At 42.8% G+C, this 25,000-nt stretch overlaps 1 protein-coding gene across 6 annotated transcripts in view; it reads right to left on the bottom strand.

The window, feature by feature from the left end:
* The window catches only part of LOC143020140 (uncharacterized), a 378,438-nt gene that overhangs the window by 319,639 nt on the left and 33,799 nt on the right, over positions 1-25,000 (bottom strand). For 2 of the 6 annotated variants that reach the window (XM_076176300.1, XM_076176324.1), the window contains exon 1: positions 1,527-1,663. The exons of 1 other annotated variant lie outside the window; for it this stretch is intronic. In XM_076176300.1, coding sequence (XP_076032415.1) covers positions 1,527-1,547 — 21 coding nt within the window. In that variant the 5' untranslated portion in view covers positions 1,548-1,663. 3 more of the 6 variants (XM_076176307.1, XM_076176314.1, XM_076176320.1) reach the window with 2 other exon arrangements.

Raw genomic sequence — 25,000 nt, 5'->3', positions numbered from 1 at the left:
CTTTGAACTATTAATTGAGAAGCAAATACATTACAAAAGCAAAAGAGGAGAAAAATTAGGGAATGTTGATAAAAGACGACCTGGATATGATTAAGTACTGTAATCACCATAAAGAGTGAAGAATATAAGCAAAACCGAGAGAATAAAATAGGCAGATAAAGCATATGAGGAGAAACTAAAAATTATGGATCTGCCAACATTGAAAAATCAAAGAGAAAGGGGATAGACTACAGTGGCAGAGGAGATCTCTTGATTAGGGATGATGGGAGGACTTCAAGAAGTTATGAGGACAAATTGAGAAAGACTAAATGTCCAGAGGATGAGAATGAATATAGTTTTCTATATAGATGCATAAATACTTGGAATAGCTTGGGTGATATATCTCATACAGAAACAATATATGAATTCAAACGTAAGTAGGATAATTGGAAAATAAGGGTATAGCCTATGTTGGAATCATACATGAACTTGATGCTAGGTATGATAAATTGGAAATTAAAAGACAAAACCCTTTGAACATTACTCTTTTCTTGTATACTAAAAGTAGGCACACACACACACACACACACACACACACACACACACACACACACACACACACACACACACACACACACACACACACACACACACACACACACACACACACACACACATACACGCATACATACACATACACACATACACATGCACACACACATACACACACACACAAAGAACACACATACACACACACGCGCGCGCGCATGCAAACGCGCGGTTGTCTTTACATTTACGTGGTAACTAGTAAAGAGACACTACTCACGTTCCTCGCATGAATGTCACAATACTTTTTTATGTTAGTTTACGCATCTTACAGTTATTGTGTACCTTTTGTGGTGTTTCATATTGAAAAATAATTTGTGTAACTTGTTCTATTTTTTTCTTTTTCTTTTTTAACTCACTATTCCACCTCTGCCAATCACAAAGACCACGTATTGTACGGTTTCAGACTTTTCCTCTTTCTCACTGGCTTGAATTTCAGAAACTATAAAAACTTCGTAGTTTCTGTAATCTAATAAGAAAATTGAGATAGTATTGTTCTCGTACCTCTCATTTATAGATCTGCTGCAGCTGGGAGCACAAATCTACTATACTTTAAACATTAGCCACGGTAATCCAATTCTCTACACCTCTCAAGTTTCTTCTGATGCATAAGGTGTATATACATTCAAAGTCACGTCTATGTTTTAACTGCACCCCGAACAGAATTCTTATGTTGTGTGACTAAACGCATGACGTTGTTTATGGACTTTGCCCCTCTGGGCAACACGCCAGAGTAGGAAGAACAACTGCAGATCGTGAGCAGTTTTGACACCGACAGCAGCCAAATGATAGGCGCATCCAACAGCTGTCTGTAAATTGAAACATGTCGAAGAATCAGCTAAACGCTGTGAGACACATATCCCAGTGTATCATAATACAATTCTCAATTATTTTGCGGTATTATGCCGATAACAAAGACTAATAGCACGATGCCATCTTACTGCCTCTCTTCTCGACACCATTGGTTTGGTGGTCACACAAGTTACGCCGTGTCTACAAGACTGGCGAGTTTTGCAACTGGCACCATTCTAACCACACCACAGACAAACTGGTGGCTCTGCAGCTCCACTGCCTTCAGTTTCGCAGCCATCACCATACTGTCGTTCAACACAACCAACGAGAAGGCCCTGAGCAGACTTCGCCCTCTTTCCGTCCCTCCCCTACACACGCACACATCGCTTTATCTCTCTTTCCCTATACACACACGCACACACACACACACACACACACACTCACACACACACACACACACACACACACACACACACACACACACACACACACACACACACACACACACACACACACACACACACACACACGACACATACGACTCGGTAGCGCGGTTGGTAGAATCTCCAACTGTCATTACGGCGGTCCGGGTTCGAATCCTGCCCAGGGCTGAAATAATTTCAGTATCGCTGCACTTCGAGTCGTCACTCCAACTCTCGTGGGCGGGGAGTTGGGGAAGTGTGTGCGTGTAAGGTCACAGCATTACCCATAGATCGGTCATACGAGCTCTGAGCTCTCTTCCTCGAGGAAAATAGCTGTCGGTCACGAATCCAACACGTGATCCAAAAGAGCATGGTGAACACACACACACACACACACACACACACACACACACACACACACACACACACACGTACACACACACACACACACACACACACACACACACACACACATATGTATATATATATATATATATATATATATATATATATATATATATATATATATAGATAAATAGATAGACTTTATTGGGCAATAAATCAATGTACATGAAGTGCAAATAATGACAAGAACACATAGTTCGAAATAATAAATGTAAATTGCCGAGGATAACACAAAAAGCATGAATGCTTATTTCCATTGTGGTCCTCATCAGGTAATTTTTCTACATTAAGTCACACGGACAAACATACATAGGGGGTTGAGGGGACCAGAGACACTCATGAGTAATACCAGTCAGTACATATATGACACATAAACATTGTTATAGTTTTGCTAATATTACTGAAATGTTTGTACACATAGGAACATTGAGTCCAAATATTTGAGCACCATCCAAAAGGAACATTGCATTAAGCAAAGGAACAACAAAATAATGTTAAACTGTAACAAAACAGTATGAGTGAGTACTATATCGGAGTAGTACCATTAATAATATACTGCATTTTTCTACATCTGTATCAACATGTATGAGTGAGTACTATATCAGAGTAGGACCATTAATGATATACTACAATATTCTACATCTGTAACAACATGTAGTTATAGTGAATCCTACACTGCAGCTAGGGTTACCTATTAATTAAATCTAACATTTTACCTGAATCTCAGGACGGAGTGGGCAATTACTATGAGTAGTACATTATAACCTGAAGCACCAGAGGTAGGGTACAGGGGACCAGTACTCGAATGAGTAAAACAACAAGGAGAATGAGGAAAGAGGTCAGATCATAACTGTTCTCGGAACCTACCTGAGACATATGCCATATTATGGCTGGCAAAACAAAGGTGGAAACCAATTTGTAAACATCAATCATTGTTATGCTGAACTAAACTTCTGAAAAAAGGGGGGGAGGGAGGTTAGAAACAGTTATGAGTGAACGCAGATATGGATGGTAATACTCATGGAATCAGGTATCCCTCACTAAGCTAGTAGTACACAAAATCAAGGCTGTTCTCTGTCCATAGCTGAGACATATAGTAACCCTTGACTTTTTTCTTGAAGGTAACCTTGCTATTTGTCTTCTTAATGGACACAGGTAGTGAGTTCCATAGTTGAGCACCTGTGAAGTGAAAACTGTTTTTGGTGAAGGGACCTGCATGAGGTACAATAAGAGACTCTTGACTGTTCCGGGTTCGGTTCCCAGCCGATAATGTAAAATTACAGCTCACATATGAGGGAGCAGAATTATGAATGACATTGTAAACCTGGTTTAGTTTCAGCTGCTGGACACGATATTTTACTGGTAACATTCCTACCTTGCTAAATTCTTCAATACCAATATGACTACGTTGAGGTAGGTTTAGTATGAATCTAATTATCTTATTCTGTGTAACCTGTAGCCGGGACTGTTTTTTTCTGCTCAGACTACTGTACCAAGAGCTACAAGCGTAATCGAAGTGATGTTGTAACAGGGCTGAGACCAGAAGCTTCTTTGTTTCCAGATCAAAATTTCTGGCTTTTCTGTACAAAAATTTGACTTTATGTGAACACTTGGAAACAATCTTATCTGTTATAGCATTCCCTGAGAGAGACTGATCTAAGGGTATTCCAAGATAGGTTACTTCTTGTTTTGACTCCAAGACATTAACCCTACATCTGACCTGTACATCGCTGCGTTTCCTGAGGTTGGGTTTGGATGCGAAGACAATACTTTCCGTTTTACCGAGGTGTAAGGATAAGCCTATTATCTATGAGCCAGTCCTGAACCGATGACAGTTCGACACTCAGTTTTTCCTCTACCTCAACTGGGTCCCTGGCATGTCGTTAATATAGATCAGGAACAGTAGCGGTCCTAGAATTGAACCTTGTGGTACACCACAAGTTATCTCTCTGTCATCTGAGCGGGCTTCATTTACCTGTACTAGTTGATTGCGACCTGTAAGGTTGGACTTGAACCAGCCAATATTCGCCACTCCTAATGCCTGAAGTTTTTTTAATAGAATATCATGTATCAAATGCCTTTTGAAGATCCAACAAGACTAAACCCGTGTAATTACCTCTGTCGCATTCCTGTTTTATCAGATCGTAAAGGTATATTAAGCTGGTTTCTGTTGAGTAGTTCGTTCTAAAACCAGATTGCATACCGTATAGTAGATTACGTTCCCTGAGGTAGGTACGTTCCAAGGCCTTCGAAATAATACCTAGAATTGAAACAGGCCTGTAGTTACCTGCCTCAGTTTTTGCGTTTTTCTTGTAAAGAGGTGTTACCCGAGCCCTTTTCATGTCGCTTGGGATATATCCTGAACCAATAGACAAATTTATTATGTGGGTTATTGGGGGAGTAATAATTGAGGCTCCATCCTTAACAAACCTCGCAGGAATGTCATCTAACCCTGTAGCCTTATTGGCACTTATGTTAGCCAGTAATTTAAACACTTCTTTTTGAGTGGTCTTATGCAGTTTGAAACACTTTGAGGACTTGTCCTTATAATACTCCTGAACGTACCTCTGCCCAAACTTTCCAGAACCTGTAGGGAGGGATTTAACTAGTTTTGTGGCAATGGTTGTGAAAAAGGTGTTGAAGTGATTGGCTATGGTGTTCCTATCAGAGTTGAGCTCACCGTTTATCAAGAGTCCTATCCTGTCTACTTTGTTACTAGGCTTTGTGTGAACTTCTAGGGTCTTCAGTGTTTGCCAAAGCTTCCTTGGATCGTGTTTGTTCTGGTGCACCATCTTAGTACAATAATCAGCTTTGGCTTTATCCTTCCAATAATTCACCTGATTCCTATAGTACAGAAAGCCATTATAGTCCTCCTGATTTCCACTTTTCCTAAATCTGGCAATAAATATGTCTCTATCTCTAATTAAACCCAGTATTTCATTAGTCATCCATGGCTCCGTCCTCTGTTTTATTCGTATCTCTTTGAGAGGCGCTACTCTATCTATAATAGTAAGAAATGTGTACTTAAAATTAGACCAAGCCTTATAAACATCGGTACAATTTAGAACTGGCGACCAGTCTGTCCTACCCAGTTCATCTACAAACTGTTCTCGTGAGTAATGCTTCATGGAACGAAGCTTCACTGTGTTGTGCTTGTTGAAAATCGTCTTCCTAGCTTTCCTAGTACAATATATGAGCTTGTGGTCACTAAGACCATAATCACAAGCACCAGACTGCGTTATCTTGTTACGATCGGAGACCAGGATAAGATCTATGATGGACCTGGATGTGCCTGTTATTCTAGTGGGCTCGTCAATCAGTTGTGTCAGGCCATGAGATATTAGCAAGTTTCTCATTGCCTTAATAAGGTTATTATTTGTACTTGCCAGATTCGTATTAAAATCACCTAGGATAATAATTTCTAGGTCATGCATATTGACCCGATTGAAACAGGTGGATTCTAATGCGCTATAGAAGGACATCTGTTTTGGTGGTCTGTAACAGACCCCGCATAAGATGGATGCGATTTGGGTAACAATATTTCTATCCACACAGCTTCGAGCCCATCGTTACTCATAAGGTCTGTACGGGGGTTGAATGCTAAGTCGTTACATATGTAAGTACAAACCCCTCCTCCGGTCCTCTTTCTATCATTACGCACAACACTATAACCTGGAATCGCAATTTCCGAGTCGGAGATGGTACTGTCTAGCCAAGTTTCGGTGACACCGATGACTGCTGCCTTGGTCCGCCGCGCAAGTAGACGAAATTCGTCTATCTTAGGTAGAAGGCTTCTGGCATTTAAGTGCACGAAGTGGAGGCCCCGCTTGTTGAAGCAGCTGAAATCACCCCCGGGTGTTGACTGGGGGAAGGCACAGCGATCGGGGTTAACAGGTGAAGGGTCAACCTCACCGTCGGACAAGGGGGCTCCTGGTAGTTCATTGAGTGTACACCCAATGCAAGTGAAGCGGAGAATGTCCTCATTCACCAAGGCAGCATTGTAGGTCTCGAGAGAAATTCCACCGCACTTGATGTGAGTCCATTTCCCACATGATTTGCAGCTGATGGCTCTGCTATTGCGACGGACTCCTTTTAGACAGCTTACACATGGGTGTTGTGGGACTCTGGTTGCAGTTGGTCCAGGACAGGGATGTACATCCCCACAGAGGAGGAGGGCGTAGGACACCAGAAGCTTGGAAGTGTTGGTTTTTCTCTTCGGTGTTATATGAGAACTTCCCCTATGCTTGGCTAATCGAATCCGACGCCATTTTCTGACTTCTGTTGTTGGGGTAGGCGGGGGAAGGAACTGACACAGAGTATGGTGGTTAAGAGAGATCTTAGAGCTTCTGTCTCTCACCCCAGTGTTAGAGAGGAGCGGAGGGTAGCCAGGAATTCCCACTGCAACGTATGAAGGATGACCACTTGTAGTTACGTTAATCAGTAAGACCGCTCCCAGCATGGCTAAAAGCATACCGGTCATCCCTGGCGCCATGTCGTAAATTTTCACGTGTATGCACTATTTACGGCGCCGATTACAAGCTCTTGAGCTGGGGACACTTAAACACGTGTATTCACTCGCAATAACACTTCGGCCCCACTCGGGGGTTTAAACAAGTCAATTAAGATTTTTTCTCTGTGCCAGATTTATCCTTTCTGCCTTAATCACGAGGCGCATTAAAGTCAGGATGGTTAAAAGTTCGGGAATAAAATCGGAAGGATAAGAAAGAGAAGGAAATAAGATCGGAAAGAGATGGATACGAAGGTGGGAGGAGGAGATGGAGGTGAGGGAGGAAGAGACTTGGTGCGGGGAGGGCAGGGAGGAGGAGGAGGAGGAGGTCTAGGCGTACGAGGTGTGTTTGGGGGGAGGGGGAGGGAGGGGTAGATGGTTTGACACAGCCACACTGTGGCACCCTTGTGGAGGAGGAGACTAGGTGAGGGGAGCGCAGGGAGGAGGAGGAGTCAATCCGACCATAGCCTTTTACTCGGTTTGAGAGGTGCGGTTGGGGGGGGGGGGGTAGATGGTTTATTACCCTCTCCGACACTGGCACCTTTGTTCAACTTATACACGCTCGGCTTCGGCCCACTGGCATGTCGGTTCCTCCATACAAATTTCAAATTTGTTTTCCTAATTGTGGCTACCACTGGCTCAGCTAGACACCGCAATTGGGAGCCATGGTTGGATTAACCATTCACGAGTCACTAGAAATCTATCTCCTGTTTTGGCACTCCCCACCGCGCGCGAAAAATCCCCAGTTATACGGGAGCCACGCACACGCACGTCCACTCGTCCACTCGTCCTATATATATAAATATATATATATATATATATATATATTTATTTATATATATATATATATATATATATATATATATATATATATATATAACTTAAACCCACTCTCGGAGAAAGATAAGCTGAGATACAGAGTAAACCGTATATTTCGACCACTGACTGTGGTCCTCTTCAGCAGTTACAATTTTAGGATAAGTTAATAAAGGTTTATTGTATAAATATGTACAGCTATACATACATTGATATACAATGCGGGCAACAGCCCGCCAGTGGGGGAGTTGTTATGCCCTAGTGGGTGGAAGGTGAGGGCTTAGGGAGGTCAGCGAGGGGGGGGCGCCGCCCTGAGCACCCCAAGCATTACGTCCATGGGCGTGTGGCGGACAAGGAGGGCAGCTCTCGTTGCCCGACTGCTGAGGAGGCTGCCTTCTGCAGGGTGGGCGGGGGTCTGCGGCGCTGGTCGGAGGGCCTCCGTGGCCGGGCAGGACAGTAGGTAGTGCAGCAGCGGGTGGCGGCTGTGCCTACCGCAGTGATCGCACTGTTGCCCTTGGAAGCCGTCATACAGCTCCTCCCTGGTGCAGTAGCCCAGCCTAACTCTCTGCAACAGTACGCCGTCCGCCCTGGGCTGTTGATGGAAGGCGCTCAACGTCTGATAGTCGGTGGTGGCGGCGTAGCAAGCAGCTAGTCTTTTTGCTCCTTCTAACTGCCGGTGAGTCTGGTGGGCGCGGTGGGCTGCGGCACGCCTGGCTCGTGCCTTCACGTACGACAGACTAGGTGGCACGTGCCTGGTCACGTGGGGAGCGCCAGCGGCTCTTTTTGCAGCGACATCGGCGGACTCATTGCCTCGCACGCCCACGTGGCTGGGCATCCAGTGCAGCCTTACCCGACGTCCCTGTGCGGCGAGGCTCTGCAGGCTGCCCAGGATGGCGGTGACGAGCCCCACGTTGTCGCTGGGGCACGACTGCTGGAGGACCTGCCACGCCGTCCTGGAGTCTGTAAGTAGGACCACAGTAGCCTCCTGGCGGTTCTGGGCGTGCTCCAGGGCCAGGTGGATGGCCACAAGCTCTGTCTGCAGGGTGGAGCAGTAATCCGGCGTCCTCTCGAGCAGTTCGGTCCCAACGGTGATGGCAGCGGCGCCCGTCCTACTACTCTCGGGGTCGACTGAGCCGTCGGTGTAGTATATGGCACCGCCCGGCTCAGACACCTGCGCCACCGCCATGAGGGTGTGATGCCGCAGCTCCTCGGTGGTGCAGAGCGCCTTGCTGGCCGGTAGCCGGGTGGTGGAGAACTCTGCTGTGGGGGGCTCCCACGGGGGTGGGGCTCGGTAGGTGGGGGCCGGGAGGTCGGCGTGTTGCCAGCGCCAGCTGTTAATGTGGGCGAGGCTGCGGGTGGCCAGGGTGGACTGGAGTAGCCACGGGTTGCGGTGGAGGACATCGTTCCCTTGCGTCATTGCAAGCCGTAGTCTTCTCTGTGCTACTCCTTCGGAGTCGCGCTGCAGGACCCTGGCCACGCGGCAGGCCACGATCTGTTGTACTCTGGTGGTGAGTGGCACCAGGCGGGTCTCGTTCTGCATGACGCACGCACTGGTCCATCTCGGAGCTCCCAGCATCGTCCTCATGGCGGTGTTTTGCAGCACCTCGAGCCGCTCCTGTTGGCTACGGGAGAGCGATATGAGGACTGGGGCGCTGTAGTCCACCAGGGAGCGCACTGCAAATATGAAATACAGTCGGAGGACGGAAAAAGTGGTCCCCGCTGTGGGTTGTGTCATGGCTCGCATTACGTTCAGCCTAGCCTGGGCCCTTTCCCTCAGGTAGGTGGCGTGGGCTGTAAAGGACAGCCACTTGTCCACCCATACACCGAGGTACTGGTTTGAGTTGGCCCAAGCCAGTCCGACGCCCTGGACGCAGAGCTGACCTGCCGGGTCGGCAGCCCTCACCATCATGGCGCGGGACTTCTCTGCAGAGATTTTGAGTCCCAGCTCCTCGCATTTCCCGCTGATAATGTCGAGCGCCTGCTGCGCCTTCCTGAGCTTGTTGCCCCTCCCGGTGACCACGAGGGCGAGGTCATCGGCGTAGCTGAGGAGGATGGTGCCATTGTGGAAGGGCAGGGCCACCAGCTGCTCCATCAGCAGGTTGAAGAGGAAGGGGCTGAGGATACCACCCTGGGGCGTCCCGTTCTCCAACCTCTGGAAGCTGGACTTTAGGCCCTGGAATTTTACCCTGGCGCGGCGATGCTGGAGATAGTCGCGGAGCCAGGCTAGCATCCTTCCCATCACGCCCTTCCTTACGAGGGCGGCGAGGATGGCGTGAGGGCTGGCCAGCTCGAATGCCTTTTCCAAGTCGAGGAAGACAACGATGGCGGGGCGATGGTTAACTTGATTCAGCAGTGTCAGGATGCTGTCCACCGTGCTCCTGCCGCGGGTGTAGCCGAAAATGTGAGGGTGTAGTGGCCCCACACGCCACTGAAGGCGAGCAAGCACCATTCTCTCAGCCGTTTTGGCCGTGCAGCTGAGGAGGGAGATAGGCCTTAGCTTCGTGGGCTCCCTTGGTTTGGGGATTGGTTGGATGTCAGCCTCCTTCCACGAAGGAGGCAGGCATCCCGCCATCCACGACTCGTTGACTGTGGCCAGCAGGGCGGCGTCCCCAGCTGATCCGGCGTGAGCGATCATGGAGTACGTCACGCCGTCGGCCCCTGCTGCTGTGTCACGGCCCCGTCTCTTGGCCTGCTCCAGCTCCTGAGGAGTGAAGGGACGGTCTGTTACATCAGCTTCTTTAGTCGCCTCCTCGATGGCCATGTCGCGGAGCGGCCGAAGTTGCTGCTGGAGACGGCGCGTGCTACCCGGAAGCTGGTCACTGGAGCCGCGGGTGGTGAATTCGGCTACGAGCCTCTCAGCCTCCTGGCGTGGGTACGGGTGGGCGGCGGGGCGAGGCGGGGCGGCGCCGGAGGCGGTCTTCACGCTTTTCCACAGCTGGCTTAGAGACGTGTGGTGGCTGAAGGAGGAGCACCACTCCAACCACTTGGCCTCCCTGGCCTTCAGGGACACCTCCCGTGCGCGGGCCACCACGTCCTGAAGTAGCCTCAAGTTGGTTGGGTTGGGGCGTCTCTTGTAGAGCTTCCTGTGAATGTTCACTCTGTGGTTATGCTCCCGCACCTCCTCGTTGTAGAACCACCAATTTGGCCGGTGACGACGGCTCGGGGCTTTCCTGGGGATGGCTGCGTTAGCAGCCCTCTCAATAGCAGCAGTCAGGTCCCTCTCCCGCTGGTGAAGGTCCACGGGTGGCTGGTAGGCGGCCCACCATTCGTCGAGGGAGGCCTGGAAGCTGGCCCAGTCTGCTCTCCCGATGTTCCAACGTGGAGGGGGGAGGGAGGGCGCTGGGGGTGCCACTGGGAGGGTGGTGAGAGTGGCAAAGTGGTCGCTGGTGAGGGTAGGATGTACTTGCCATGTAGCACCGGCGGCCAGGTCGCTCGAGGCGAGTGTGAGGTCAAGCCTCCCCCCCCCCCGGGTGTGGGTAGCCTCCCCTATGTTGAGGAGGCGGATATGGGGAATGTCCTCGAGTAACACGGCCAGGTGCCCGTTTCGTTGGTTGGAGATGGTGACTGCAGCATGGGGTGGTGGGTGTTCAGGTCGCCCGCCACGAGGAGGCTGGTGTGGACGGCGAGGGAGAACAGCTCGCCTGCTTCCAGATGGTATCGTTGGCTCCTGTATATGTTGTACACCAGAAGCGGGATGCCCCCGACCTGCAGCTCTAGTGCCAGGACCTCCACGCCCTCCCCGCAGTGGACTGGGGCGGATACTCTGCGGTGAGGGATGGTGCTCCTCACCAGCGCCGCACAGCCGCGGGTGTTCTCTGTGGCAGGGAGCGAGTGAAGGGAATAACCCGCCACCCTCCACTCAAAGTCGGCACGCGTCAAGGTCTCCTGGAGCAGCACCACGTCAAGGTTTTCCGTGAAGATAGCCTGCAGTACTTGGTGCTTCTTAGGTCGGAGACCTTGCACGTTCCACTGCAGGACTCGGAGCCTGGGAGGGCCAGCAAGCTGGTCCTCATCGGCGTCTGCTTCAGCTCGTCGACTCTCCATTCTGGTGGTTGGGGTCGGCTGGGTAGAGGGAGCGGAGATGCGTGTCCTTCAGGTCAGAGTAAACCGTATATTTCGACCACTGACTGTGGTCCTCTTCAGCAGTTACAATTTTAGGATACATAGACAAGGGGTTATATACAGAGGAGGAAGTAACATTGGGGAACTCAGTAAGCCTCAGGTCACTTGCCCTGAGTGAGGTCGGACGTTACGTCCTGTGGAGATGAACTTGTCAACTGCCATACTAGTTATGGCATCAGGTGACCATTGACCTTTGGAAGTATAATAATTTGGAAACTTTTTTATTAATGAGGACTCAATAATTTTTCTTTTGAAACTACCAGTCTGGGTAGCCTATTTTTAATAATTGAGTGCGTACTGATTCAATTTCTGAGTTGAGAAATTCCGGGCTGCAAATCCGAAGAGCTCTTAAATAAAGGCCCGAGGCAACACTATATTTTGTATTATCCGGATGATTACTGAAAAAATGTATACAGGAAGCCTACTCATACGGGCAGTTATTTACATTTTTTTAGTAATCATCCGGATAATATGAAATATAGTTGTCTCGGGCCTTTATTTAAGAGCTCTTCGGATTTGCAGCCCGGAATTTCTCAACTCAGAAATTGAATCAGTACGCACTCAATTATCAAAAATAGGCTACCCAGACTGGTTTCTGACAAGCCCTCCGCAAAGCCAAAACCAGTTATTTTAGAACAACCAATTCCAACACAAAATTTTGTCTGGGAAAAATCAAATATTAAACTACCTTATAATAAATCCATGCATGCCGCATCTAAATTATTACCTAGGAACCAAATTAGGATCATTTTTAGTTACCCAAATAACATTAAAAAAAAAGGTAGTAAATGTCCATCACAGAACATCCAATAAGGACAAATCCGGAGTATATAAGATACCATGTCTCGATTGTGATAAAGTGTACTGGGGACAAACGGGATGTGATCTACCCACTAGGATCAAAGAACATAAAAATTATTTAAAATATGTCCAAGAAAACTCAGCTGTATTCCTCCATTCTAGCCTTTAAGATCACAGAATAGATTGTAAGAATGCAGCTATAGTATACAATTCACATTGTAGTTTCAAAAGAAAAATTATCGAGTCCTCATTAATAAAAAAAAGTTTCCAAATTATAATACTTCCAAAGGTCAATGGTCACCTGATGCCATAACTAGTATGGCAGTTGACAAGTTCATCTCCACAGGACGTAACGTCCGACCTCACTCAGGGCAAGTGACCTGAGGCTTACTGAATTCCCCAATGTTACTTCCTCTGTATATAACCCCTTGTCTATGTATCCTAAACTTGTAACTGCTGAAGAGGACCACAGTCAGTGGTCGAAATATACGGTTTACTCTGTATCTTAGCTTATCTTCCTCCGAGAGTGGGTTCAAGTTTCATTTTATTCGTGTGTTACGACACCTACGTTACTTCATTTGATATATATATATATGTATATATATGTATGTATATATGTATATATATATATACATATATTTACTGTACCCTCTTCTCCATGATTTTGAAATCATGAATGATTATGTTCATACTTTGAACTATGACGACAAAAAGTTATTCTTCAAACTGAAGAATTCGAATCTTAAGATAGCCAAAGCTATTAGCGCAGTTGACTTCAATCAATCAATCAATATATATATATATATATATATATATATATATATATATATATATGTGTGTGTGTGTGTGTGTGTGTGTGTGTGTGTGTGTGTGTGTGTGTGTGTGTGTGTGTGTGTGTGTGTGTGTGTGTGTGTGTGTGTGTGTGTGTGTGTGTGTGTGTGTGTGTTTGTACATTGTGACAAGTTGATGAAGGTGGAAAAAGAAGTCACGGGTCTAGTTCCGAGTTCCTGAGTTTATTCCTGACCGGTTTCGCTCTATGCTTCTTCTGACGCATAGAGCGAAACCGGTCATGAATAAACTCAGGAACTCGGAACTAGACCCGTGACTTCTTTTTCCACCTTCATCATATATTTATATATATATATGTATATATATGTATATACATATATATATACATATATATATATATATGTATGTATATATATACATATATATCCCTCATTCCCTCATTATTCACTCACTAAATCTCTCGCTAACTCATTCATTTACTCTAGCTCTCTCTCTCTCTCTCTCTATCTCTCTCTCTATCTCTCTCTCTCACTCTCTCTCTCAGGCTCACTGGTCATTTACTTCATAATTTGAATTGGGAACACCGGAAGAATGAAAACTACCTCGGCAAAATAAGTCCATGCAAAGATAAAAAAAAAATCTTCTTCTTCTCCGTGTGATTGTTCGCAGTATTATGGTAAAACGGCTGCATCAGTTGACATGACACTTTCAAGAAAGAGCTGTGATCCTTATATGACCATCTCTAGAAATATATCTAACCAAGGTCAAGGTCACGGAAAATATGGAAAAAATGTAAGATTTTAACGAATTATCCAGTTGCTTTCAAACCAAGACTAAAACAGTCTTTATTTAGATGAATATATATTTCCGTGTGAATAAAATACCTTCGACCATGAATGACCTAGAAAGGTCAAACTCAAGGACACTCTAGAGCAGTGTTTCTTGCGTAATATTTAAAATAAATTCCATGTCTCAAGGAACCCTTCCGCAAAAAACAAAAAAAAACAAAACAAAAATACCATATCTTTCTCATTTTATTTTCATCGTAATAATAGGTTACATAGGATGATGTCTTTATTACATTATTACAATAACCAAGAATATGTCGTGCGTGTTTAATTATATTATGTGTATGAAAATAAATAAAAAATTAAAAATGCATAATCTTATCTCACTTTTTCTCACGGAACCCTTAGGGACCTTTTGCGGAACCTTAGGGATCCGGGGAACCCTGTTGAGAAACGCTGCTCTAGAGGGCTATAACACAAAATAGTTGCAGATAGATGTCCAATATTAGTAATGCATAGACATTATGTACACATACACACTCATTTACACAATGTAATGTTATTGTACCACTGTGTATATTATATTTGCGCACTGTTGTGTATTGTTCAATTGTGTTTGTGTTTTCCCATTACATAATTGTCATAGATTTTGTTGCATATTATTTTTGTTATTGCCATTGTATTATTTATTTACAATTCTTTGTATATTATGTAAGGAAAACCAAGCGACTTTGTATGTTTCGCGCAAAGCCAAGGCTTAGCATCCAGTTATAAATCTACCACAAAGCTGTACCCACGCATTTGTTATATTCCTTGTAATGTTTACATTTTTGTGTCCTTTTCTTGGGTATAATGTATAACTATTGTTTAACTATTAAGTGTAATGTCCCAGACGTCCGACAATTGTTTTTTTTTTCTCTTGATTTCACTGGCACCAGTATGTATATATTTATTTATGTTATTATGTATAGATGTCTCTGTGTGTTCATGTAAATTTTTCCCACAGTTTTACATGTACACTGTGGTGTGTGTGGAGTCTTATGTATATTTTGAGTTTTGTCTTATCTTGGCCATTCATTTTTCTCATTTACTTGGCGGGGTCTCCAAGTGGTGGTGGCCGAGCGATGTAATGGTATCGTATCATTGTGTATATTATAATTACAACCAGTGTTGTAGCATCGTACAGTTATTGTTGCGTATTATACTTGCGAATTGTTCAATTGTGTTTTTGTTTTCCCATTTTATAATTATAGTATGTTTTATTGCATATTAATTTCATTATTGTCATTGAATTATTTATTTACAATTTTTATACATTCTGTAAGGAGAACCAGGCGAACTCTGTATGATTGGCGCGAAGTCAAGGCTTGGCGTCCAGTTGTAACACTACTTCAAAGCTGTACGCACGCATTTGTTGATCGCAGTGATTTAGTGAATTTAACATAATATATATGTTAACTTACGTGTAGTGAGACTTTTATTTCCCACCCCACTACACACAAGCGCGCGCGCGCGCACGCATACACACGTCGGTCGATGTGATAACGAAGTTTGGAACTCCAGGAAAACTCAAGTTTCATCGATCTCAACAACGAGGGAGTACCTTTGTTGAATTAATTGGGAAGGGGGAAAGCTCGTGGTGTAGTGGGAAGGTGAAGAAAAAGGTGATAGAGAGGGATTACTGAGGAAAATGGAAGGAAATGAGGAAGGGGACGAACGGGCCCCGGATGTTAGAAGGGGTACCAACAAAAGAGGTGCAGATCACACAGACGAGAAAGAACAAGGAAGCAAAAGTGCCAAAAGCAGAAATATAGACAATAGCACTTCAATGGAAAGAGAAGATAACTGCTTTTATGGATTTAATGAGGGAGGAGGTGACAACCTCACCCGACTAGTAAATCTAGAGGAGAAACTAAAAAAAAATGAACGAACCATGGGAGGTTAATTTTAACCAATTAACACTAGTTACCCAAAGAGTTGATAAACTGGAAGAAATAAAGAAGGAGAATAAAAAACTAACTAAAAAATAGAAGAATTAGAGAGACAGTTAAGAGAAGTAAAGGATGAGAATGAGGGATTAAAGAGGATAAAGATAATAAAGAGTCCATAGCAAAAGAGGTAAGTGGTTGGAAAAAAGTACAAGAGAACAATAAAAGGGAATTTAGAGATATAGTGAAACAGCAGATGAAAGAACAAACTAAGGACACATTCCTTAAAGTGATGAAGGAGAAGGAGAATATAGTAAGAGACTTAGTGGATAAAAAGAAATATATAATCATATTAGGGATGGAAGAGAACTACAATCCAAATAGGACTACAAGAATAAAGGAGAAAAATGGAAAAGAAAATAGGATATTAGAAGTAGTTCAGGAAGATGAACCAGAAACAGGGAAACAAATAGAAGAAATATATAGATTAAGGAAATACAATACAGATAAGACCAGACCAATTAAGGTTAAATTCAGGTCACAAACGACAGCAGAGAATATCTTAGCAAAAACAAGGAAAGTAGCAGACACTGATCAATATGAACAGGTATGGATAAAAAGAGAAATGAATAAAGAGGAAAGAGAGGAGGAAAAAACAAAAAGACAAGAAGCTAAGGAAAAATACGAGAAAAGAACAGAGAAAAAAAAGAGAATTTCTATTGGAGAGTAGTAAATATAAAAGTGAGGAAATGATTCATAGCAGGGGAAACAGAAGGGAAACAGAAAACACGATGGAAGTAGCAGAAAATAAAAAGCGTCTTACACAAATATAGATGGCTTAATAATAGGCTTGAACAAACTGAATGATTACCTGAAGGAAAAAGAACCAGACATAATGGGAAGTGTAGAGACAAAATTGAAAGGTCTACTACCACCCAACACTGTAGGACATGGTGCATATAATTATTGGATTAGAAACAGAAAGGTAAAACAACGGCGTGGAGTTATGTTCCTGACTGAGAAGGATATAAATGTGAGGAATGTCACATATGGAAAGAATAGAGTAGAGATGATTATGATGGAAGTGGAGGACAAGGATGGGAAGAGCAGGAAGTTTGTAGTAAATTATGTGCCTCCTAAAACGGCTTCGTGGGGAGAGAAAGAACACAAAAATATGTTAGAAGACACAAGGATAATACTAAACAAGATAATAAAAGATGGAGGAAGAATAGTTATAATGGCTGACATTAATTGTAAAGAAATCTGCTGGGAAGAGATGACAGTGAAAGGTGGAGACGGCCTATGGGGAAATGTACTACTTGATATGATTATAGAACATACAATGACGCAATGAATACAAGAGAATACTAGGTATAGAAATGAGGAAGAACCATCGAGACTGGACCTAATAATCACACCAGAACCCGAAATAGTGGACAATATTGAATATAAGACGCTAATAAGTAAAAGTGACCACATATTGGTTGAACTGGAACTAAATGAAAAAAAAAATAGATAGAAAAAACGAACAATATAGAAAGGGAAGATTGATGTATGGATTTTTTATATACAAAATAAGATAATTCTTTCAAAAAGCAGACAGGGAAAGAATACACAAGGAGGAAACAATAGTAGATGAGAAATGGAATATTTTGACAAAAATTATAAAAAAAAAAAAGGAGTGGAAAAGACAAAAGCAAGAAAAAGGATATGTAAAGTGTTGGTACAACAAAAGATGTAGGTAGTTAAAAGGTAAAAGGAATAAAGCTTGGATAAAATGGAAAAAAGCCAAAAGACCTGAAAAATGGAAAATATATACTAGTTACTTTTTTCCAACCACTTACCTCTTTTGCTATGGACTCTTTATTATCTTTATCCTCTTTAATCCCTCATTCTCATCCTTTACTTCTCTTAACTGTCTCTCTAATTCTTCTATTTTTTAGTTAGTTTTTTATTCTCCTTCTTTATTTCTTCCAGTTTATCAACTCTTTGGGTAACTAGTCTTAGTTGGTTAAACCTAACCTCCCATGCTTCGTTCATTTTTTTAGTTTCTCCTCTAGATTTACTAGTCGGGTGAGGTTGTCACCTCCTCCCCCATTAAATCCATAAAAGCAGTTATCTTCTCTTTCCATTGATGTGCTTTTATCTATATTTCTGCTTTTGGCACTTTTGCTTCCTTGTTCTTTCTCGTCTGTGTGTTCTGCACCTCTTTTGTTTGTACCCCTCCTAACATCCGGGGCCCGTTCATCCCCTTCCTCGTTTCCTTCCATTTTCCTCAGTAATCCCTCTCTATCACCTTTTTCTTCACCTTCCCACTACACCACAAGCTTTCCCCTTCCCTATTAATGCAACAAAGACACTCCCTTGTTGTTGAGATCGATGACACTTGAAGTTTTCCTGGAGTTCCAAACTTCGTTGTCACTTCGACCGACCTCTGTGTGTGTGTGTGTGTGTGTGTGTGTGTGTGTGTGTGTGTGTGTGTGTGTGTGTGTGTGTGTGTGTGTGTGTGTGTGTGTGTGTGTGTGTGTGTGTGTGTGTGTGTGTGTGTGTGTGTGTGTGTGTGTGTGTGTGTGTGTGTGTGTTAGCGTATAGTACCGCAACTATTTTTGAAATACATTTCAAGTTTTGTAGAACGGATCATCCAAAATATGGAAATGAAGATGAAAACAATCTGAAAAAATCGTAGTACCCCCTTTATGCAGTCAAATTTTGCTTAAAAATTAGCTTCTTCGTAAGATTAGGCTGGTTGTATTTTGTTATTATAATTTTCGTCTCTGAGGATAGAAATGGGCAATTCTCTTAGGAAATAAAGGTTGCATTATAACTCGTAATGTATTTAAGGTTTAGGCAATTTTAGAGTGAGGAATTCCTTATTTGTAAACTATTCGAAGGGCGCTATAAATTACTACCACGTCTGGGGTATTGGCTGTATGTTATTGCGGAGTTAAAAGTTGCTCAGTAGCATGTAGCTGATACTTTAGGGTTTACATGGGGCGTCCCTACTGACCAGAATCACATAGAATTTTGTCTGTGATAGAGGAAATCTCTATTCAAAGAGAAATTATGCTACTTTATTATACTGCAACTACCCTCTGTTAATCTGTCTCCCCACTCTTAATACTGTCCTATACTACTTCTTTGAGACAAGTTTTCCAACAAGAACACTAAGTTTGGGTCTTTTAATGTGCGTGGATGTGGTAAAGATGAGACTAAAAGGAAAAAGATAGGCAGTATGTTTGTGAGAAGAAAGATGGATGCGTTGGCACTGCGTGAAACTAGGTTGAAAGGGAGGGGCAACTTTGAGTTTGGGTGTGTAGTTAGGAGGGTGTCAGGAGTAAGGAGAGGACGAGGAAGAAAAGAGTAGCTATACTAGTAAGAAAAGAGATAGATAAACGTGTGATGGAGTGGAAGGAGGTTTCTTCAAGGTTAATGTGGATGAAGGTGAAACTGGGAAGGGAGATATGGGTTTTTGTAAGTGCATATGGGCCTGGTAATGAGAAGAGTGTAGAGGAAAGGGAGGCTTTTTGGATAGGTCAAGCCTCTACTTTGAACAATAGCTGCGTCTCAGGTCAACACCAGCACATTATCGGCCGACGACTCAACCGAGGCGACCCAACTTCCAAATATTCCACATATGGCAACCCTTGTAATTATATATATATAATATGCTTCTGGCAACCCTCCGAGCCTTCCTGGGGGTCTGCCGTGTATGTTGTAGTTAGATCCATACTTGGCGAATTAAAGCCAAGAAGCCCACCCGAGTTTCTTTCACCACCAATTCCAAATGTAGAGTACCACAACCTACACTACCTCCACCTCTACTTCTCCCTTTTACTGCCACATTCGCACTCAAGTATCTAAAGCCATCCACTTCCCCCAGTCTATCTCCCTTAATACTTGCTTCCAATTTGCTGCAATCCTCTCCATTGTACATCTCATCACCTTTACTTTTATCCACATTTATCTTCAAATCCCTTCTTTCGCACACCTTTCCAAACACTGTCCCTAACTTCCTTAATACCTCCTCTGACCCTCGTACAACCGCAGTGTCGTCAGCAAACAACAATTACCTTTTCTCTCATTTTTCTTCATTTTCTTTAACCATCTCCAATCCATAGCCCATTACCTTGTGTTTACCTCTCGCATCACCCAAGCCATGTATAAGTTGAACAGCCAAGGTGACACAACACATTCCTGGCGAAGTTCCAAATTTACCTCACACCACTCACTCTCTCCATTTTTAATTCTAACACAGGCTCTATTACTCTCGTAAAAACTCTTGACTGCTCTTAACAGCTTTCCTCCTATCCCATATATCTGCAATACCTCCCACAGTGCCTTCCTCTCTATCCTGCCATAAGCCTTTTCCAAATCCATAACCCCCCCCCAAAAAATAACACCCTTACCTCTTCCTAAAGCTTTCTCACATATCTCTCTTACCACAAAAATCCGATCCATGCAACCCCTATCTGTCCTAGACCAACACTGTTCCTTACCAATTACTCCCTCTGTTCCTCTCCTAATCCTCTCAGTCAAAACTTTCCCATAAGCATTCCCAACTATGCTGAACAAACTGAGTGTAGCACTCAGTATATTTCATTAGCATCACGTGCATGTTTCATGTTTTATACCAACGGGTCTATCATACATTTCCAGGGCTAAGGGGAGTAGAAGAACTAGAACATCAACAATTCGTAGTGTCTTTGGCTCTCCGCTTCCACAACTCCCTCATTATGAGCTGGCAATGAAACAACAGGTTGGAAAATATATTCAGTATGTAAAAGATGATAAATACAAAAGCAACATGGATGTTATTCTTGAAATATTCGAGGGCCATTCTGAGATTTAGAAAAAAATAGCCAGTATTCCAGTTCAGCCATTCAATAATGTTATAACCAAGTTGCTCCGATTGGTTGAAGAAGCGTCTGTGGTATCAAAACTAAGAATTCATGCCATTAAGAGCTAGCTTATTTTATCATTGGATAAACTTTTTGGTATAGCAGGTTGCTAGTGTGTCGATATTTTGGACTGCAAGTGTGAAGAGAACATGAAAGTGCCACGTCGAGAGCATAAATTTCTTATTGGCCAAAGAACTAGGCATTACAGGAAAATTAGAGGAGTTGATGTAAAAACAAGTCAAATTATAAAAAAAAAGGAAAATCAGAGAAGGTCGAATTCAGGAAAGAAGAGAATAAAAAGAGTCGAAAAAGAGAAGAGAAAACTAAAATTTCAGACGAAGCCTTGGATGAAGAAATCTCATCATCTGACATTTCTGATGATGAATGGAAGAAAGTATTTGCAAGAACAGAAAACAATATCAAACTAACACAAACAATTGTCATGGAAGCAGATCAATATTCTGTGTCAAATAGAGCTCCTGCTGTTTTTGGTAGTGCAGCCTTATTCGACTATGGTATTGTAAATTCAGAAGAAAACTCCCTTGTAATTGACCATCACAAAATCTGGAGGAATTTTACTGAATCTGAATGTTTTGGAGATAAGAAAATTACTGTGTTGTTTTTTTATGGGAGAGATACAGCACTAACTAAAAAGAAAAACAGAACAAATGGTGCGGAACAAAGGAAATTCAAGATCGTCGTTTGTAGCAGAACCTGGTACTTTCTGTTTAGATCATCTAACTATTGAGCAAGGAACAGGTGCAGGTATTGCAGATGGACTGATTAAATGGCTTGTTGAAAATTATATTAAAGATAAGATAAAGGCAGTGGGAGCTGACAGCACGAGAACCAATACTGGCTACAAGAATGGAACCAAAAGACGACTGGAATGTCAGTTACATCGTCCTTTACAGTGGATCATCTGCAGCTTGCATCTAAATAAGCTTCCTTTGAGGCACCTGTGTAAGAAATATATTGGTCCAACAGAAAGTGGAACTCAATGGAAAGGATCATTTGGTAAAGCCTTATCCAACTGTGAAACTACCAGTATCACTAAATGGCTTTCAATGTGTTGCTAAAGGAGCTCCTCTTCCAGATGTAGATGTGAATGAGCTTACCTATACATAATCATCAGTGCTATTAGAATTGGTATAACTGACGATGATCTCCTTTATATGAAACTAGGCCCAATATCCCATGCAAGATAGTTCACCACTGCCAGCAGAATATGTCGACTTTATGTGGCAACAGAAAAACCTAATGATGATTTGTATGCCCTCACAGAGTTTATCGTGTGTCATTATGGGCCCATCTGTTTTCACATCAAATTCTCTCCGAAATGCACAGAGGGATCTAAACATTTCCTAAAACACATCAATCTTCTGCAAATACTTCAGCATGACAGTGAATCCATAGCATGGCAAACAATCCAAAGGAATTCCAACTGGGCCCATCCTGAGAACGTCGTTTGGCAATGCTGGTAGAAAAACAAGAAATTAGCTGTTGACAGAATCAAGAAGATCAGAGAAGTTATGTGTATGAGGAAAAGATACGTGATTTCAGGCCACCAAAAATAGATAAGACTGATAAGAACCTAACAGATCTACTTCCCCCTGAAAAGGAGTGCGGGTTTGAGTCATCACTTACAGTGCATCTATCTAATGGCGACCTTCAAAATATTGTCGACGAGCCACTTTCTATTGACATTCCATGCCACATTCAATGTATGGAGCGGTGTGCACGAATGGTGACGCGAACCTTTTAGCAAAGTTTATGGAAAAGAAACAAAAGATAGCTAGATTCGGGCAGTATTAAAATCCCGCTTTATGTCGTAGTTTAAGACAAAGCATGATTTTAATGTATCAGTTGACAAATAACAATTATCAGTTAGATAATAAAAGTTTAACTCCTCACTTGGTTATCACTATCCTTCAGATTAAACTTAATTTTATTGTATTTAGAAGCACTTATAACAACAGTAAAGAGACAGTAAAGTATATTAACGCCGACAAATTGTTTCTCACTGAGTATGACTACTTGGAGTTAATATGAAATGCATAAGATTTGGACCATTTACTTTTGACTATCAGAAATACAAACAGCATGAAGGATTTACAATGGGGTCTCCATTGAGTGCGGTGGCAGCATCACTCTACATGAAAACATTGGAAAATGAATATTTTATCCATATCACCCCGGATAATTCCAATTGGTACCGCTATGTAGATGACATCCTCTTCATTACATACAAAACAACCAACACCAAAAACCTACTAGAACAACTAAATGACGTAGACGACAGAATAAAATTTACCATAGAGGAAGAAACCAATAGTTCCCTACCTTTCCTAGACACTGTCATCAGATCGGATGACATCGCTAGGTTTAAGGTATACACCTCAAACAAACAAACAAACAAGGTTGACTTCATCCATTACTTTAATGCACATGACGAAAAGACTAAATCAGGAGTAATTATTGGGTTTTAACTTAGGGCTCTTAGAATATGCAGTGAGGAGCATTTACAGAAGGAAATTATATACACAACTACTGCATTCAGGAACTTAAGATACCTAGCGGGCATGCTAGGGACATCATTACGGAAAACCATTAAAACCAAACAGAGAAAAGAAAGTGAAGAGAGGCCGGATTTACGATACTTTGTGGTTCCTAATTGATTCTGACCTCACATGCTTTCCAAGACAAACTATGACAGTAGCATCGTCTACAAAATTCCTTGGATGTAACAGTGCATACTACGGTGAAACGTACAGAGGACTTAGCAACAGGAAACACAAAGCAAACATTAGGCACCACCAAGAAATATACGCTCTAGTTAATCACGTAAACACAGAGAGACATCTACCAAATTGGGAAGGAACTATTTTTGTAGCTAATGTCTACACAAGAAACAAATATTTTAATCCCTTTACAATAACAATTACAAAAGCACAAACAAGAGGACCGGCGACTTGAAATGAACAAATTCCACGTCGATATTTGCCCTCCAAGAATGGCTTCTCAAATATCTCTACTTCACCACTTTTACTTACCATTTCCATTTTTCTTGCACTCATTTTATTATCAAATATTCATATACCGTGCTACCATGTTTTTGTTTATTTTACATGCCATCAAGCCACGCATCCTCTCCTTAAGCCCACCATTATTACCAATTACATACTCTGTTCTGTTCACAACTACATTGTTTTCGCTCTGTTCTCTGAAGTTAGCTGTGTTGTTCTTCATAATGAGTGACGCTGTTTTACTTGGTTTGTAGTAGCAGACTAAGTTAATCTTTATATTGTGTGCTGGGATAACACCGTTTTTAACTATTCTACGAATCACCTTCTCCTCTTCTTTGCTCTGTTCATTATAGAACATCTTATAAAATATGTTGATGATTTCCAAATTGTCATGTTGTTTCGACGAACCCTCAAGGAATCTCTCCATTGTTCAGCGAATACCATGTTCTATAATGTGATAGGGGAAGAGAATGCTACCACCAAGTCTTTCCAGTTGAGTCGTAAAAGGCGATAAAAAATTAGACGGGGGATGAGATTAGGACTCCTACTACCTGTAGCCCCAAAAGGGGACCTTTACCTTTACCTTTACCATACACCAGGTAGGGCCAGTGCCCTGTCAGTTGTGATGCCTCACGAAACTTCCCCACCTGGTACGATCCTCGTAAAGTTCTTCTTCTTCCACACTCTCTATTGTTGATCCTCTCGCTTCAATTGCTTCCCTCACTCCATCTCTCCATCTCTTTCTGGGTCTTCCTACCGGCCTCTTCCCTCTTGGATTCCATCGATAATATTTAGCAGGGTACCTTTCTTGACTCATCCTCATGATGTGTCCATACCATCTCAGTTTACTTCTTTCTACAAATTCTAATATTGATTCGATGTCCAGTTCATCTCTAATATCCTCATTTCTTAAGCGATCTCTTCTTGTTACTCCCTTTATTAATCGCAACATTCTCATCTCTGCTGCCTGTATCTTGCTCTTTAATCTCATTGGTAGTGTCCAGGTCTCTGAGCCATTTGTTAATACTGGTCTTAGTATCGTTTTATATATAATGACTTTAACTTTTGATGGTATGAGTCTGTCTTTTAGTAGTGGATACATTAATCTTAGATTATTTGTA

This window comes from Oratosquilla oratoria, chromosome 3 (assembly GCF_046742065.1).
Source record: "Oratosquilla oratoria isolate Oo_2021 chromosome 3, ASM4674206v1, whole genome shotgun sequence".
NCBI classification, from domain to species: Eukaryota; Metazoa; Arthropoda; class Malacostraca; order Stomatopoda; family Squillidae; genus Oratosquilla; species Oratosquilla oratoria.
This window is presented reverse-complemented; position numbering and strand designations above follow the sequence as displayed.